General features: G+C 41.0%; 1 protein-coding gene across 1 annotated transcript; it reads left to right on the forward strand.

Moving 5' to 3' along the window:
- Nucleotides 1–2,096: 2,096 nt before the first annotated feature.
- rundc3ab (RUN domain containing 3Ab) lies at nt 2,097–12,127 on the forward strand. The gene is made up of 11 exons (XM_023284165.3): nt 2,097–2,470; nt 6,750–6,865; nt 7,230–7,357; nt 8,007–8,092; nt 8,183–8,272; nt 8,364–8,444; nt 8,601–8,766; nt 9,317–9,474; nt 9,635–9,754; nt 10,072–10,172; nt 10,934–12,127. The coding sequence occupies exons 1-11, from the start codon at nt 2,364–2,366 to the stop codon at nt 11,074–11,076; spliced, it is 1,296 nt and encodes a 431-aa protein (XP_023139933.1). The 5' UTR covers nt 2,097–2,363; the 3' UTR covers nt 11,077–12,127.
- The last annotated feature ends 1,860 nt before the right edge of the window (nt 12,128–13,987 follow it).

Below are 13,987 nucleotides of genomic sequence, written 5' to 3' on the forward strand. Positions count from 1 at the left end.
TGGAGCAGCAGATATGCATGAATGATTGCTCCTCCACCAGGACAAAAAACCCCGACTCCCTGCCCCCACACAGTAACGTATGGTGGCAACCAGCTGTCTGTTCATTAGAGAGGAAAAAGGTTTAAGTCTCCATGATATTTTACAGTTAAATCAGCTGAACACATCCTCTGGTAGCAGGAGGAGAAAAAACGAAGCAGGGAGGAGAGTGAAGGTGATGCTGATAGGAAATTACAGCAGAGGGAAATGATTCGGCATGATGACCGTGGTGTTGGTGGTGATATCACCCTTATTGTACTGTCATCCTATTTTAACAAGCTGCTATTGAACAAGAAATTAAATTGCAGAATATATATATATATAAAGATGTTTGGGAAGATACAGATTCGGTTATATTAGTACCTTTATTGAGAAAATGTATTGGAAAAACACAAAAAACGAAAGATTAAACAATATATGAAAAGTCTCTATGTCATTTCTTGCAGCAATTATTATGTTATACTCATAATTAATATAAAATGCATGGAATGTGGTGAGAAAAAGGTAAAAATTGAATTTCTATTGCAGTGTGTTTAAAAATCCTCAGCAATTTCTGCTATTATTTACAGCATACTGCAAAAAAAATGAACTCCTTTTCATACACATTCACCTTAATCCTCACTTATCTAGTGTTTAGATTTAAAAAACTCAACTTATAACAACAGTGTGTGACTGTTTTGTGTGTTTTGTGTTGCCTTATTCCAACATTTTATTCATGTTTAATATTCAAACAGAAGACAATATTTCATTAAACTGAAATATTGTAACTATGTTATGTTAAGCAAGTATGCCACACTTCTTTAGAGATTATAACTTTGTGATATTTTTGAAATAAACTTAATATATATGTCTGTACACTACCTCCCCAGCTCCCCATAACCTCCCATATCTCTGTTCTGTGTTTGTGCTATACTCAAGGCCTGTTGAGGGTGTGCAGTGACTGTTTTTCCTGTCCAATACAATTTTATATAATTTCAGTCTAAAAATCCACATATACAAAGCTCATACTTGGAGACAGAGTTGAACTGGCATCCTAAAGATAACTGTAATCTCAAAGGACATACCAGCTGCACAACTGTTTGCATTTTTAATGTTTGTTTTGCAAAAACTCACAGTTGAAAGGACTTATTATGGACGCTTGTTTAATGTGGGACATTAATGACAAACTACAAAACAATTTCTTGCATCTGTAAAAGAGTTTTAAGATATGTGTATACGTATGTCCTTCGAAAGCCCAGGTGACAGAGCAGGAGCATGTAGGAAGATGACTGTTGCCTTTAGGTCACTGGGTCAACTCCGGCTCAAATGATGAGCTTTTCATATGTGTTTGTTCAGACTGGAAGGGTGTTTATAAGGGCAGTTTTTCATGGGTCAAGTATGTGTGTCAAACTCATCCAGGTCATGGTAGGAGCTTCAATAAGAAATCAACTGAACTTCTGCTGTCGGTTCTTGAAGACGTTTCACCTTCATCCAAGAGGCTCCTTCAGTTCTAACTGACTAATGGGAGTTACAGAATTTATAGTCACTCCAGCACACATGGTTAATGGCCCATTAACTACCAGGACTCACATGCCTCAAGGTGTGAACTGCTGAGTCTTGTCCTGAGGAGTGTTGAGCCATGTGTTTGTGAAGCTGTTGTTTAGTCTCTCCTATGTACAAGTTTGTGCACTTTTTGCTGCATTGGACTACATATACAGCATTGCTCCGCTTGTGTGTTGGTGTCTTGTCCTTGTCCGATTAGAACAGAGCTAAAACCAGGTGTTATAGAGTCAAGATAAAATGAACCATCCTTGCAGCGTTTAGGAGCTGAAAATTGAAGACACATTCTGGGAATATGTCAGACTGACATGTGGGACCTTTCAGACTACGTACTAGATTTGATTTGCTTTATGTCTGAATCCTCAAAGGAACTGTACAGTCATGGCCCTGAGGCAGAAAGCAGGAAAGTGCTGTGAAAGTGTGCGTGTCAGAGGAGCTGCTGAGGTGATTCGTCATGTTCATGATGCGAGATGATCCAGTTACGTCATGGTGGAGTCAAAAAAGTGGGCGGGGCCAGAGAGGAGAGCGAGGTGGAGAGAGAGGGAGAGATTCAGATCAGCCCTCTGAGCTCAGCCCTGACAACAGCAACAGATCCACGCTCCGATGCATCAAACTGCATCCTCCTCCCTGAATCGAAGTCCCGCTGCTGCCTGTCAGCGGCTCTGATGCGGTCCAGCATCATCATCACCATCATCCTTCTCTCTCCAGCATCGAGAAGTGAATGAGGAAGAGGAGGGCCGGCGGCCAGCAGGGAGGGGTCCTTTGATTTCAGGGCTGCCTCCTCCTGGATGGATCCCGGCTGTGTGCAGGCAGCGATGGCCATGGGAGATGTCTCGAAAAAAGCGTCGGCTCGGAACGTGGCGGTGGAGAGAAAAAACCTCCTGACGGTGTGCAGGTCAGTTTATTATCAGACTTCATGTATGAATGGAGGGTTTGATAGGATGAACGCTGCATTTATTCCAGCTGATCGTGGTTTTGGTGTGTTCGTACAGCGGCAAACTGCTCCTGCTGGGTTTATTCTCGCTATATATAATAAGACTCAGCCTATTTTGACATCCACACTGACGTCATCCTCATAAGTCCTTTTTATGAACTCTGCTGTGACAGTGGGCCTGCGTGGACACGAAGCCTGCAGTCCATATGCTTAAACGACCTTGCATTTATGAATATTCTTTAGAGCAAATCCCAGCTCACCCAGACAGACTGGCTTCTCTGTGTGTGTTTAGCAGTGTCATCTTTGTCACTACAATGCATTTGCTCTGTGCTGATGGCGTGGTTGCTATGACGACAACCTTCCTGGGGCAAGGACTAGCTGGCACCCCAGGGACTCGGGGCAGGGAGGCAGTATGTGGCCTGTACATCAAGGCCTGATTGGACCTAATGGGTTGCTGGAGAGATTCACTTTTACATTCATACTGCCAGAGCTTAAACACACTCAGACTTAGATGCTGGAGCCCAGTGTAAACACAAACTGTACAGACACAGGCTCTGAGGGATCAAGCAGAAATACATTTGTTCTCTAACAAGAGATGAAGACCCAGATTTCAGACGGCGTCCTCAAAAGACATCAAACTTCTCCCTGCAGTGGAGATGTTGTTCTGTAGCTCAGTCCTGCTGCAGTTAGTTATTAGCAGCAAATTTAAAGCTGCAGTTATCTTTATTTCTATGTTCTTAGTTGATGAAGGCATGATGCTGCATTGGTTTTCTTCCCCCACAATCTAAAGAGAGGCAATGGGTTGTTCTAAATTGGCATAGGAAGGAGTGTGAGTGTTTTTGTCTCGGTGTTCGTCCTGTGATGGACTGGGGACATGTCCAGGGTCTACTCCACCTCTCCTCACCTAAAGTCAGCTGAGAAAGACTCCATCCTCCTGCAGCTGTCTACAGGATAAAGCGGATGTAGATAACAGAGGGTTGCAGGGACATTTTACAATGGATTAAATGATTATGATCCATATGATGTGAACATTCACAGAAACCTGACTCTGTTGCCTTCACGTCTGCTGAGATTTTTTTAATCATCTTTCAGGCCATTGTTTTTGTTTTCCAGCCTGAACTGTTTCATCTTCGACTCATTCTCATAGTTCCTGTTGACATTTTCTGCAAAAAGCCCCAAAATCTAAGTAAGACATGCACCAAACTGCAGACAAAGCTCGCCACCAGCTCCAGAATTCTCCTCTGGAGTTACTGAAAACAAAACCAGAGTATGAATATTAGACTAGCGTTTATCACGACGTCCACATTCATCTGCTGATCCATCGTCTACACCCAGGTTATCCTGGAGAAAGTTGCAGAGGGTGGGAGCTTATCCCAGCTGACACTGGGTGAGAACTCACACCTACAGCAGATATAAAAGCACCAATTAGCACCAATATGCTTGTTTTTGGACTGTGGGAGGATGCACCCAGAGAAAACCCACACAGGAACAAGGAGAACATGCAAACTCCAAAGAGAAAGGCCCCAGATTCTGGAAACCCAGAACCTCACTGCACCACCAAGCTGAAGGTGTAGTTCAGAATATTTAAGCTCTTTCAAAGCAAACTCCTTGTCCAGACAGATAATACTGCAATACTGTAGACAGAAGGCTGCTCTGCCTCAGGAAATCAAGTTGCATCAAAGTCATCGGATCCTTAAATGTTTTTCACGGCTATAATTAAAGTCCACAGACTAAACTCCCACATCAGAACTGAAGGTGAACAACACCTGTGAGACACACATATAGATGAACAGCAGCGTACCTCCACTAAACCAAGGACAGGTGTATCTAGGTCATGCCACTGCCCTGCTGTCTGTAGTACAGTGGAAACACAGGGGATTGTGCTCGTTTGAGGATAGTCAGCCAATTATTGTCCAGCCAGAGAGGCTGAATGAGACATTGTTGCCTTTGGAACAATGGAGACTGAAATCACTCGCCTCACTGGCTCATGTTAAGATAAGCATTGTCTTATAGATGTCCACACACCACCTAAACCAACAGTGTGCACGCTTGTAAAGCTGCCACTAATATTCGGACTGGGTGAGTCTGCAAAACATTATCGATATCTACCTAAAATACATTTTCTCTCTATCTATGCAGAGGTCTGTCCGCAGGGGTTCCTTTTTGTCCATTTAGTTCCTTTCACCTCGCAGTACGTCTCCTTGTCCCTGGACAAAAAGCATTTGGCAGGTGTTCTTGCAGCAAATAGAGCCGATGAATAATTTAGAGTCCAGGAAAAGATTTAGGAGAGTTCATTTCTGGAGAAAGATATTGTTGCTTAAAATAAATAATAAATAATTTTGTTTACCCCAACATGAGGGTTTATCGCATTTGTGGGTGTGTAGTTCAATAAAAAAAAAGTCACCACAGTTGAAGTTAAACAAATGTCATGCAGGGACATTCTTACGCTAGTGAATCCATATTGATTATTGTTTTTTAAATGTTCATCCTTGCTAGTCATGTAGGGGATGTCAGTCAGTTGGTCCATCACAATTACTGTCACTGATTTGGTACAGACATTCATCATAGTCCGATAATGACACTTTGACTTACCATCTAGCTTTGCCATGAGGCTTACACTGGACATTTTAAATGAATGTCTTGAATACTATTGACGAGACTTCCTATCAATCACAATCCTGCATGATGAACTTTAGTCCCTTTGGTGATCCCTTCATAAAAAATAGAAATGTATTCAGTAGATTAGACCTGCAAGATTAACGTCAGGCCCACCAGCCTCAGTTTAATTTAATGTCTGCAGACAATCAGCAAATGTAATGATGCTACCATACTATATTTAGATGATGAACACAGTAAATATTAACCTGCAAAACAGCTGTTTCTTAGCATTACAAGCATGTTAGCATGTTTTCCTTTAGATGCATATAAAAGATGGATGTAACCTCACAGTCTGTAAAGGGAAGACGGTGCTTTTAATACATTCTCCCTAACAGCCAACAGGGGGCAACACATCAGGCTGCAAAAAGAAGTCAGATTATATAGAAGTCTATGAGAAAATGACCCTACTTCTCACTTGATTTGCTACCTCAGTTAACATTTTCCTAATAGGTTTATGGTTTTAATCCTTAATTAAAATGCTTATTAATACAGCACAATGTTTGTTTAGTAAAATAAGCAAAAAAGCATTGTAATTTTTAGGGGTGATTCACTATCATATCCTAGAGTGTATTATTTTTGAGTTGTCAGTCAGTTCCACCCTCCATTCATCATGTTTGCTGTCAATTTCCAAACTGGAGGCTTCACAGCTGTAGTCCACATACCACTAGGTGACATCATGATGGGTATATCCGTTTTTCCTATACAGTCTATGGTTGTCCTGGCTAATTCATTTTCTCTAAGTATTTATTTTTAGACACAAAATGAATCAACAAAATTACACACACAATCTCAACCATAATCCATGTTTAAATGGATGCCAGGACGACTAGATGAGTCGGATTAGCGATGAGGATCTGATCCGTCATCTAACATTCACTCAACGTTCCCCATAATTACCATGTTTTGTTTTAAACTGTCATTTACATGGATGTCCACAGGTACACATTCAAATGGGAGAGTTTAATTTAAAATGAAATCTTTAGTTCAATAAAGGATGAAAAAGGTGAATTCACTGCATGTACGTGAGTCAAAATGTTCTTTGAAAGCACAGAAATGCATCACAGGGAGGCCTTCTTACCGCCGTGACTGTGTTACATCAGACTGCAGTCATAAATCCGGGCAGTCCAGTAAAAAGTAAATTGAGTAGTTGGAGCTTCCTGAAAGCTCTCCATGACGCCTCTTCCTAACAGGAAATGGATGACATCAGGCTGAAGTGTAGAAATTAGAGGCTGCAGGAAATGGAAGGTAGACTGTGAGTGTTCACGCAATTATACCCACAAAACAATCACACAGGAGGAACATGCACATGTACAACCATGTTAAAATAGTTTCATTGAATCCATTACACTGGCAGAACACCATGCTTTTCATGATTTGATCTGTGGATTCCTATTGTAAAGCAGAGATTCAAAAATGTTTAATTATAGTCCTTATATAGAACTATGACGTGTTTTGCCAACAGTAAACTGACACAAAGAAAGCCGTAATTCATTAATCTCCTGGACTAATCTATTCCCAGGATGACTTTATTCCTGGCAAGCAAACTCTCAGTTTAGCTTTCCTCTCTCGCTCTGCCACACAGGTTTTCAGTCAAGACCCTGTTGGAGAAATATACGGCCGAGCCTATTGATGATTCGTCTGAAGAGTTCATCAATTTTGCAGCCATCCTTGAACACATCCTCAGCCACCGTTTTAAAGGTAATGAACCTCAGGGAAGATTTGTCAGGGCTGAAGTGCGCGTTGAGGACAGAAAACTGGAAGAAGGATTGAATGGCAACTTATACTAGAGAGAGAAATTATATTTTCAAATGCTACTGTTGAAAAAGAAGCACCAGTCTTGTTATTTTTAAAACTGTACAACAAGAAAGCAGTGTTCACTTGTTACATATTCAGATAAATATTAAGTGGAATCTGTTTAATTTAGCTCTCCATACTTATATTTTTACATAAAGAAAAAGCGTTTTTGAAACAAAACCTGGACTCCTTCATCAGCAGCATCTTTGTGCATTGAAATGAATGCACTTACTGTTCATATCACATATATAATCTCATCTCTTGCTAGGCTCTGGCAGCTGGTTCGATGGTCAGAGGAGTTACTGGGACTATGTCCGCCTGGCGTGTGGTAAAGTCCCCAACAGCTGCATTAGCAGCATCGAGAGCATGGAGAACATCAGCACCTCGAGAGCCAAGGCAAGTCCTACACACAACGACAGGAAAGATCAAAGGAGAATAAAGGATGATCATAATCCTCATGACGTTAAGGACACAGGGAGAGCAAATAAATCACATAAGAAAATGTAAAATTTGTGAAATTTTAGCAAGAGCTGGACTGCCACTCCAAGCTCCACCTGTGCCAATCGACAGAAATGTAACTGTCGTGCCCAAAATAATAATATTAGTCAAGTAAATATTTAAACACTTTTATCTATGAATCCAAAAAAATGGAACAGTTCAATACAAGATGGATTTCTCCCACTCAGACGGGCCTTAAGAGGTAAAACTTTATAGTATTCCAAAAGAGAGAAACAAAGATTAGAGAAAATTATAAAAGTGAGCAGGCTTTTTATTTTTCTAGACAGAAACTCTGTTGTAATAGCAAGTTAGGTAGTTTTCAAACATTGATGTCTCAGTATTTCAGGACACTGGTGCTTCATATTACCATGCCATTTTCAAAATTGTGTCTGCACATACGATTTATATGATCAGGTATGGGAAAGTAATCAGATAAAAGATCTGTAATTATTGTTGGATGTAGTGCAAAATACCTGCAACGAGAAATCCTTCTTGTGTTGTATGCACATATTTAACCTGATCTCTGTACCTCTGGTGACCCCTACAGGGCAGAGCCTGGATGAGAGTCGCCCTGATGGAGAAGAGACTGTCTGAATACATCGCCACTGCTCTGAGGGACAGCAGGACAACCAGGTCAGACGTCCATCACAGCTCTCTCTGCAGTAATATCACCTCATAATGAGTAGGAACATGTTCCCACTCAGCTGTATGTTTCTGTTCTAGGAGGTTCTATGCAGAAGGAGCCATCATGTTGAGGGAAGAAGCCACAGTGCTAACAGGGATGCTCATAGGTCTCGGAGCCATAGACTTTAGGTGAGGCGTTTTGACTTTTAGGCATCTAACTGATTATTTTAGATTGTTTTTTTTTTTTTGGTCTAATTTCTGAATATTTTCTCCTTTATAGTTTTTGTCTTAAAGGGGAGGCCCTGGATGGGAAATCCTCCGCAGTGATTGACTATACGCCATACTTGAAATTCACACAAAGGTGAAAACGTTGTCACAGTTACTTTAAATAACTATACATTTGACAACTGAGTGTTTCACGTTTCATCCTGATATTGGATTTTTGACCCATGTTTGCTTTGGTATTATTCTGGTGGCATTTAAAGCCACTTAGATACTGAAACTGTCTGTGTTGCAGCTACGATTACCTGAGTGATGATGACGATCGACACAGTGTTGACAGCAGCACGAGTGATGACAGCGTCCCTGAGCATCCTTACATCCCGCTGGTCACCGACGAGGAGAGCTGGAGCACAAAGTGCCGCAAGATGGAGCAGAGGTTCAAGATCGTCAATGCCCAGAAGGTAGGCAGACATATTTTTGCGTTTGAGCGCAGTCAACTCGACTGTACTTAAAGGAGCAGCTCAGCATTTCTCAGATTCTTGCAACTGGGCTAATTTTATCGTAACACCATTCATTCAAAAATGGAAAAATACAACAAAATGCAATTCATTAGGGGTTATGTGCAAGAAAAAATCTTATCTTAGGTTACAGTGAAGCTAGCATCCTTCACATTTCAAATCTTTATGCTGACTGCTGTCTGCAGCTCCATATTTAAAGGTCCCCTACTGTGCCCCTTTATAGCAAATTAATGTCTCATATGTCCCCACAATGTGCCATTCAGTTTTAAAGGTCAAAAGACTGCAGAGGTGGTTCCATTGTCTGACAACAGAAACTATGTAAATGAGAAGAGCTTTATAGGGAAATCACCTGAATTACAATGCAGTGCATGTGAACACAAAGAGCAGGAGAGAAGCAAACAGATGTAAACACTGGGCATCACAGATGGCTGATGTCTTATATGAGTATGTGAGGGTGGCTGCTTCTTCTCACTATGTGACTGTGTGTTGTCAGGGTTACCTGGAGGAACTGGTGCGCCTGCGTGAGTCTCAGCTGAAGAACACCGAGACCGAGAACAAGAGGCTAAAGGCCCGAGTGGAGGAGCTACAGAACCAGAGCCAGCAGGAAAAAAAGGAACTGGAGGCCATCGTCCTGGAGCTTCAGGAGCAACTGTGAGTGCAGCAGACAGATGGTGATGTCCAGGTTTCAGCTCTATGTTCTGCAACCCGGTGCCAGCTTCACTGATTAGCACTAATCAGAGTACAGTATGTGGTCTATATTTGTCCAGCTGAAGGATTGTTTTGCCTAATATTTTGCCTTCATGTGTTTCAGGACAAGCTTGATTCCATGTGACTCCAGCCACTTGGCCAAAAACCTGTCGATCCCCCTCGTCAACCAGTGGCCGACGCTGGAGCCGTACAACAGCCACGAGGACGTGAAGCTGTTCCGCAGGTCCGTATGTCTCCTGGTTTAATTCTGTAGCTCACGTACAACATGATTCATTTAATGTCTTTTAGTGTTATAGAGAATTTGTATCTCCTTACTGCAACTTGAAAACATCTCGTCCAAAAGGGAATAATACATACAGTACTAGTAATAAATCACACATACTGTACATAAACCATATATTTGCACACTTTTAATTTACTTGTCAGCTTTGTGAATTTATCATTTGTGATTTTTGTTCTTTTTCATCAACTTCTACTAAAACATCCATTTTCAGCACTCTACTGTATTTTGACATCGTTTGTTCTTCCTCTGACCTTCAGGAGGAGTTTTCCGAGCACAGAGCTGCTGTCGGTGGAGGTCAGCCTTGACTCAGACTCCCAGAGGATTGAGGGAAAACAGAACGGAGGAGCCTGGTGCACAGGTAACACTTTAGATCAGGGGTGTGAAGCATAAATCAGCCCACCAGAGGGTCCAATCCAGTCTGCAGGATGACTTTGAAAAGTGTAAAAATTACAGAGACAACATTAACGACAATTTTTCAATAAAATTGACTGCTTATTTTCAATTTGTCCACTGTACTGCCACAACTTTTATGTATTTTTTATGAATACATTTTATACATTTACAAGGCAGGGAGGCAACTTAACTTTCCTCCTTAATAGTTCCCACTTTAGTTTGCGTGATGTGCTGGTCAGGATTACTACACAGATGTGGAAATGAATGTAAAGTTAAAATGATTTCTAGATCATAAAATACTATATTGTTCAGTTCCAGATACTTTTGACTAAATATTTTGTGCCTTTGTAGATAAACTGTCATCTGCAAGTTGTAATGTGTAAGTGATAAACTGAGGCATAATGTTGAAATCGCACTTATTTTTCTTAAGAAATGTAAGAAACCCTACCCCTAAGAATTTTCAATTTGTTCATAATGTTTTACAAAAAGATACTTCATTAAATGTGAACATTTTCAGAATGTACTTTTTGCACTAAAACAAAGAGAAAATTTGGAGTAGATGTTATTTATAGTTTATTATGCCATGATTTTACTGATTCAGCCCACTTGAGATCTTACTGGGCTGAATGTGGCCCCTGAACTGAAATGAGTTTGACGCTCCTGCTTTAGTTGGTCACACACCGACTGTTTCTAGAATTGACAATGCTTTTGTACATCTGCCTCCAGAAAAGGACTACACCCCCTCCATGATGGGTCTGTGTGGGTCTTTGGCCTCCCTTCCGAGCTGCAAGTCTCTGGCCAGCCTCAAGTCCAGCGAGTGCCTGGTGAACATCAGCACAGAGAACAGTCCTGCTCTCTCTCCCAGCTAGGGGGCGCCAAAGAAGCACTGCCAACCACCTAACGGACACTGAGACAATTCAACTTGAGAACAGGAACGACTGCTCTTGGTAGGCGGACAGATGCTCTCTTTCGTGAGTCCCTTTACCTTTTACGCTCTGAGCCCAGCACTCTCTCAGCTTTGGCACCTTTCAAGCGTTTGCAGAAGAGCAGCCTCCCTCTCCGACTGTCCGACGAAGACGCAGGAAAAGCTGCTGTACCGCCTCATGGCCTCCTTTACTTTCATCGTCTTGATATGATTATGCCTCCTGGAATGCAAACAGCTGGTTTAGGTTTGACCTCTGTGACATCATGACGCTTCATTTTCGTGCATCTGAACTGGTCACTCACTGTAGGGTTGTTCTGTCCATTCGTCCGTGTCTTATCAGTCTGTGAGTGTATCATCATCTGCCTGTTGCATAACGCTGCCAGGATGGGTGAGCTGTTATAACCTTTTAGGGAACAGAAATGAAGTTTTATCACATTATATTACACTTTTATAAGAAGATGGAGAGAGATCAAAGCAGAGGCTGAGTCTAAAAGGGTGGCCAGAGGGTTTATTACGAAGATTATTTAAAATGTAACAGAATGACGGTTTAGGCCTTATTCAATCAAACAGTAGCTTAGATACAGGATGATTTCCCAGGTTGTGACATAGAAAATGTGTCAGGGTGCCAAGGTTTGCAGAGTCACTACAATGTGAACATAAAAACAAAACACATAAGACAATATCTAATGCATGCAAATGCAAAGTGCATTGTGACTATGCAGAAGGAATGTTTTCATTGTCTTTTTCTACAAACCTGGCTGGTTAGAATAGCAGGGCAGAAGTAGAGAATGTGCAACTTGTGTGTCCTCAAATGTTTGTCTTCATTTTTTTTCCTGTGACTTTTTTTTCTTTTTATATTATAATTAATTTCATCACATACTTACCTGTGTCAGTTACGGACATGTAAATTTGCAATCTAATGCAGTGTTGTTGAGAGAAGGGAAGCATTGTGTAATTTAAAACTGCAATAAAACTGCCTTTTTTGAAACATGAAATGCTCCTGTGTGTTGAATGTTTCTGTTTTTAGTTTCACTAGTAAACTACAGATGGCAATAGCAGTGTATTTGTCAGTCACTTTTATCCAAGATGCAAGAGGTATAATGACTTTGCCAGTCCTGTAATATTTCTTTTGCACCACCTTGAGGTTGATATGTTTGATTTTTGCTAAAATATAACTGAAAAAAAGACATTCAGAAGTCTTGTGATCTTCCTAACTAGACCAGAAAAGTGACACTTTGCCTTGTTCATGCGCGTTCTGTTCGTGAACAGCCTCCACATTCAACATGGTCTCAAATAGAGAAATTACTAACAGTGTCGGTTTATTAAAAATCAGACTGGGGCTCAGAATGAATTTACTCCACCTGATAAGCTGATATCACAGCGGTTTCATTTACTGTAGCACTAAGAAACCCCCCCAGGCACTCTGGTTCCCCTCGTGCCTCGGTCACTCTTTGTTTTCACGTCTTCCCTTTGTGACCTAACTTTGTGAAGAATGACATCATCTCTCTTCAAATGGGCTTGAAAAAGCTCACGTGAGGTCAAAGGTCAGGCTCATTTATTCATTAACACAGACAGATACATGGGGCTGAGCAAACACCAGCTGAAGGTCTTTTCAGTAAATGTTGGAAATGCATTATGTAGGAGATACATTCCAGATCGACATACTGTCCAATTAACTCCTGGGCTGTAAATGAATGGACGTGTTTAGTTTTCTGGCTTTGTCTTTGGCTGTTTTGTCAAAGTGACATCAATTGTTGGGTGCAGTTGCACTAGATAGATGAACGCGCTGCTGATCACATGATGCGGCACTTCATCCTTCTGTGATAAAACGCTTTCACTCCCATTCTGGTTTGCCAGACATACAAGTGTGTTATCTAAGCTCACGCTAAGGTCCCACGTAAGACGAGCACGTTGTGGTACAGCTTGGTTGAGCTTTAGCACTGATCTGGGATCGGCTTGTAAAAGTGTTGTCACGTTATCTTTGCCCTCTTCTCCTGTCCCACCACTGGCACTCCCTTTCACACAGAGTCGGGTAATTTATCTCCCACAATGCACACCGTCTCACAAATGCACGCACACCACCCAAAACCACTTCACAGTCCACCCAGATGGTGCACACACACCCACAGCATGAGGAAATTAATAGCTTACAAATGAATGAATGAAGACGATGATGAAATACTGAGAGGAACATAGCAAGTGATTTTGTATATATTAGCCCATTTACCACAGATAACCTGTACTTTGTATCGAAGCTAACAATTCTAGATATTAGATAGAGTGTTTTAAAATTTGCTCAAGTTCTCCGATTGTTAGTTATCAGTGGTTTCCACTCATTTCAAACAGTGCAAACATCTTGCAGTGACCTCTTGAAACTTGCTTTAGTTGGATAACCCATACGGCCAAGTCAGCATTCATTTATTCCTAACATTATTGGTATGATAATGTGATACAGATAATGTTGTGCAGACTATACAGTAACTAAAATGAATGTGGATGCTCACACAGGATGAATCACACAAATCAAGCAGGTTTCAGGAGTGTGCATAACTATTTTAATGCTGTATAAAATAAATACAAAAATGGAAATTATCCAGAAAGGTAAGAAAAAGTACATCTAAAAATGAAAAATGCTTTGCATAATGTATTGCAAAATTTAAAATAATATAAATGCCACATGAGTAGCAATGGCGGAATAACGCATTTAGTGAAGTAAAGTACAATTCTGAAGTCTTTCACTTGAATATTTCCATGAAACATTGCACTCTTTACTACTTTAACAACAAGATAGTTCGCAGATCCTGAATGTTCAAACAAAATAGAATGATGAGGTACTAATATTATGAACTAAACTG

This window comes from Amphiprion ocellaris, chromosome 18 (assembly GCF_022539595.1).
Source record: "Amphiprion ocellaris isolate individual 3 ecotype Okinawa chromosome 18, ASM2253959v1, whole genome shotgun sequence".
Lineage (NCBI taxonomy): Eukaryota > Metazoa > Chordata > Actinopteri > Pomacentridae > Amphiprion > Amphiprion ocellaris.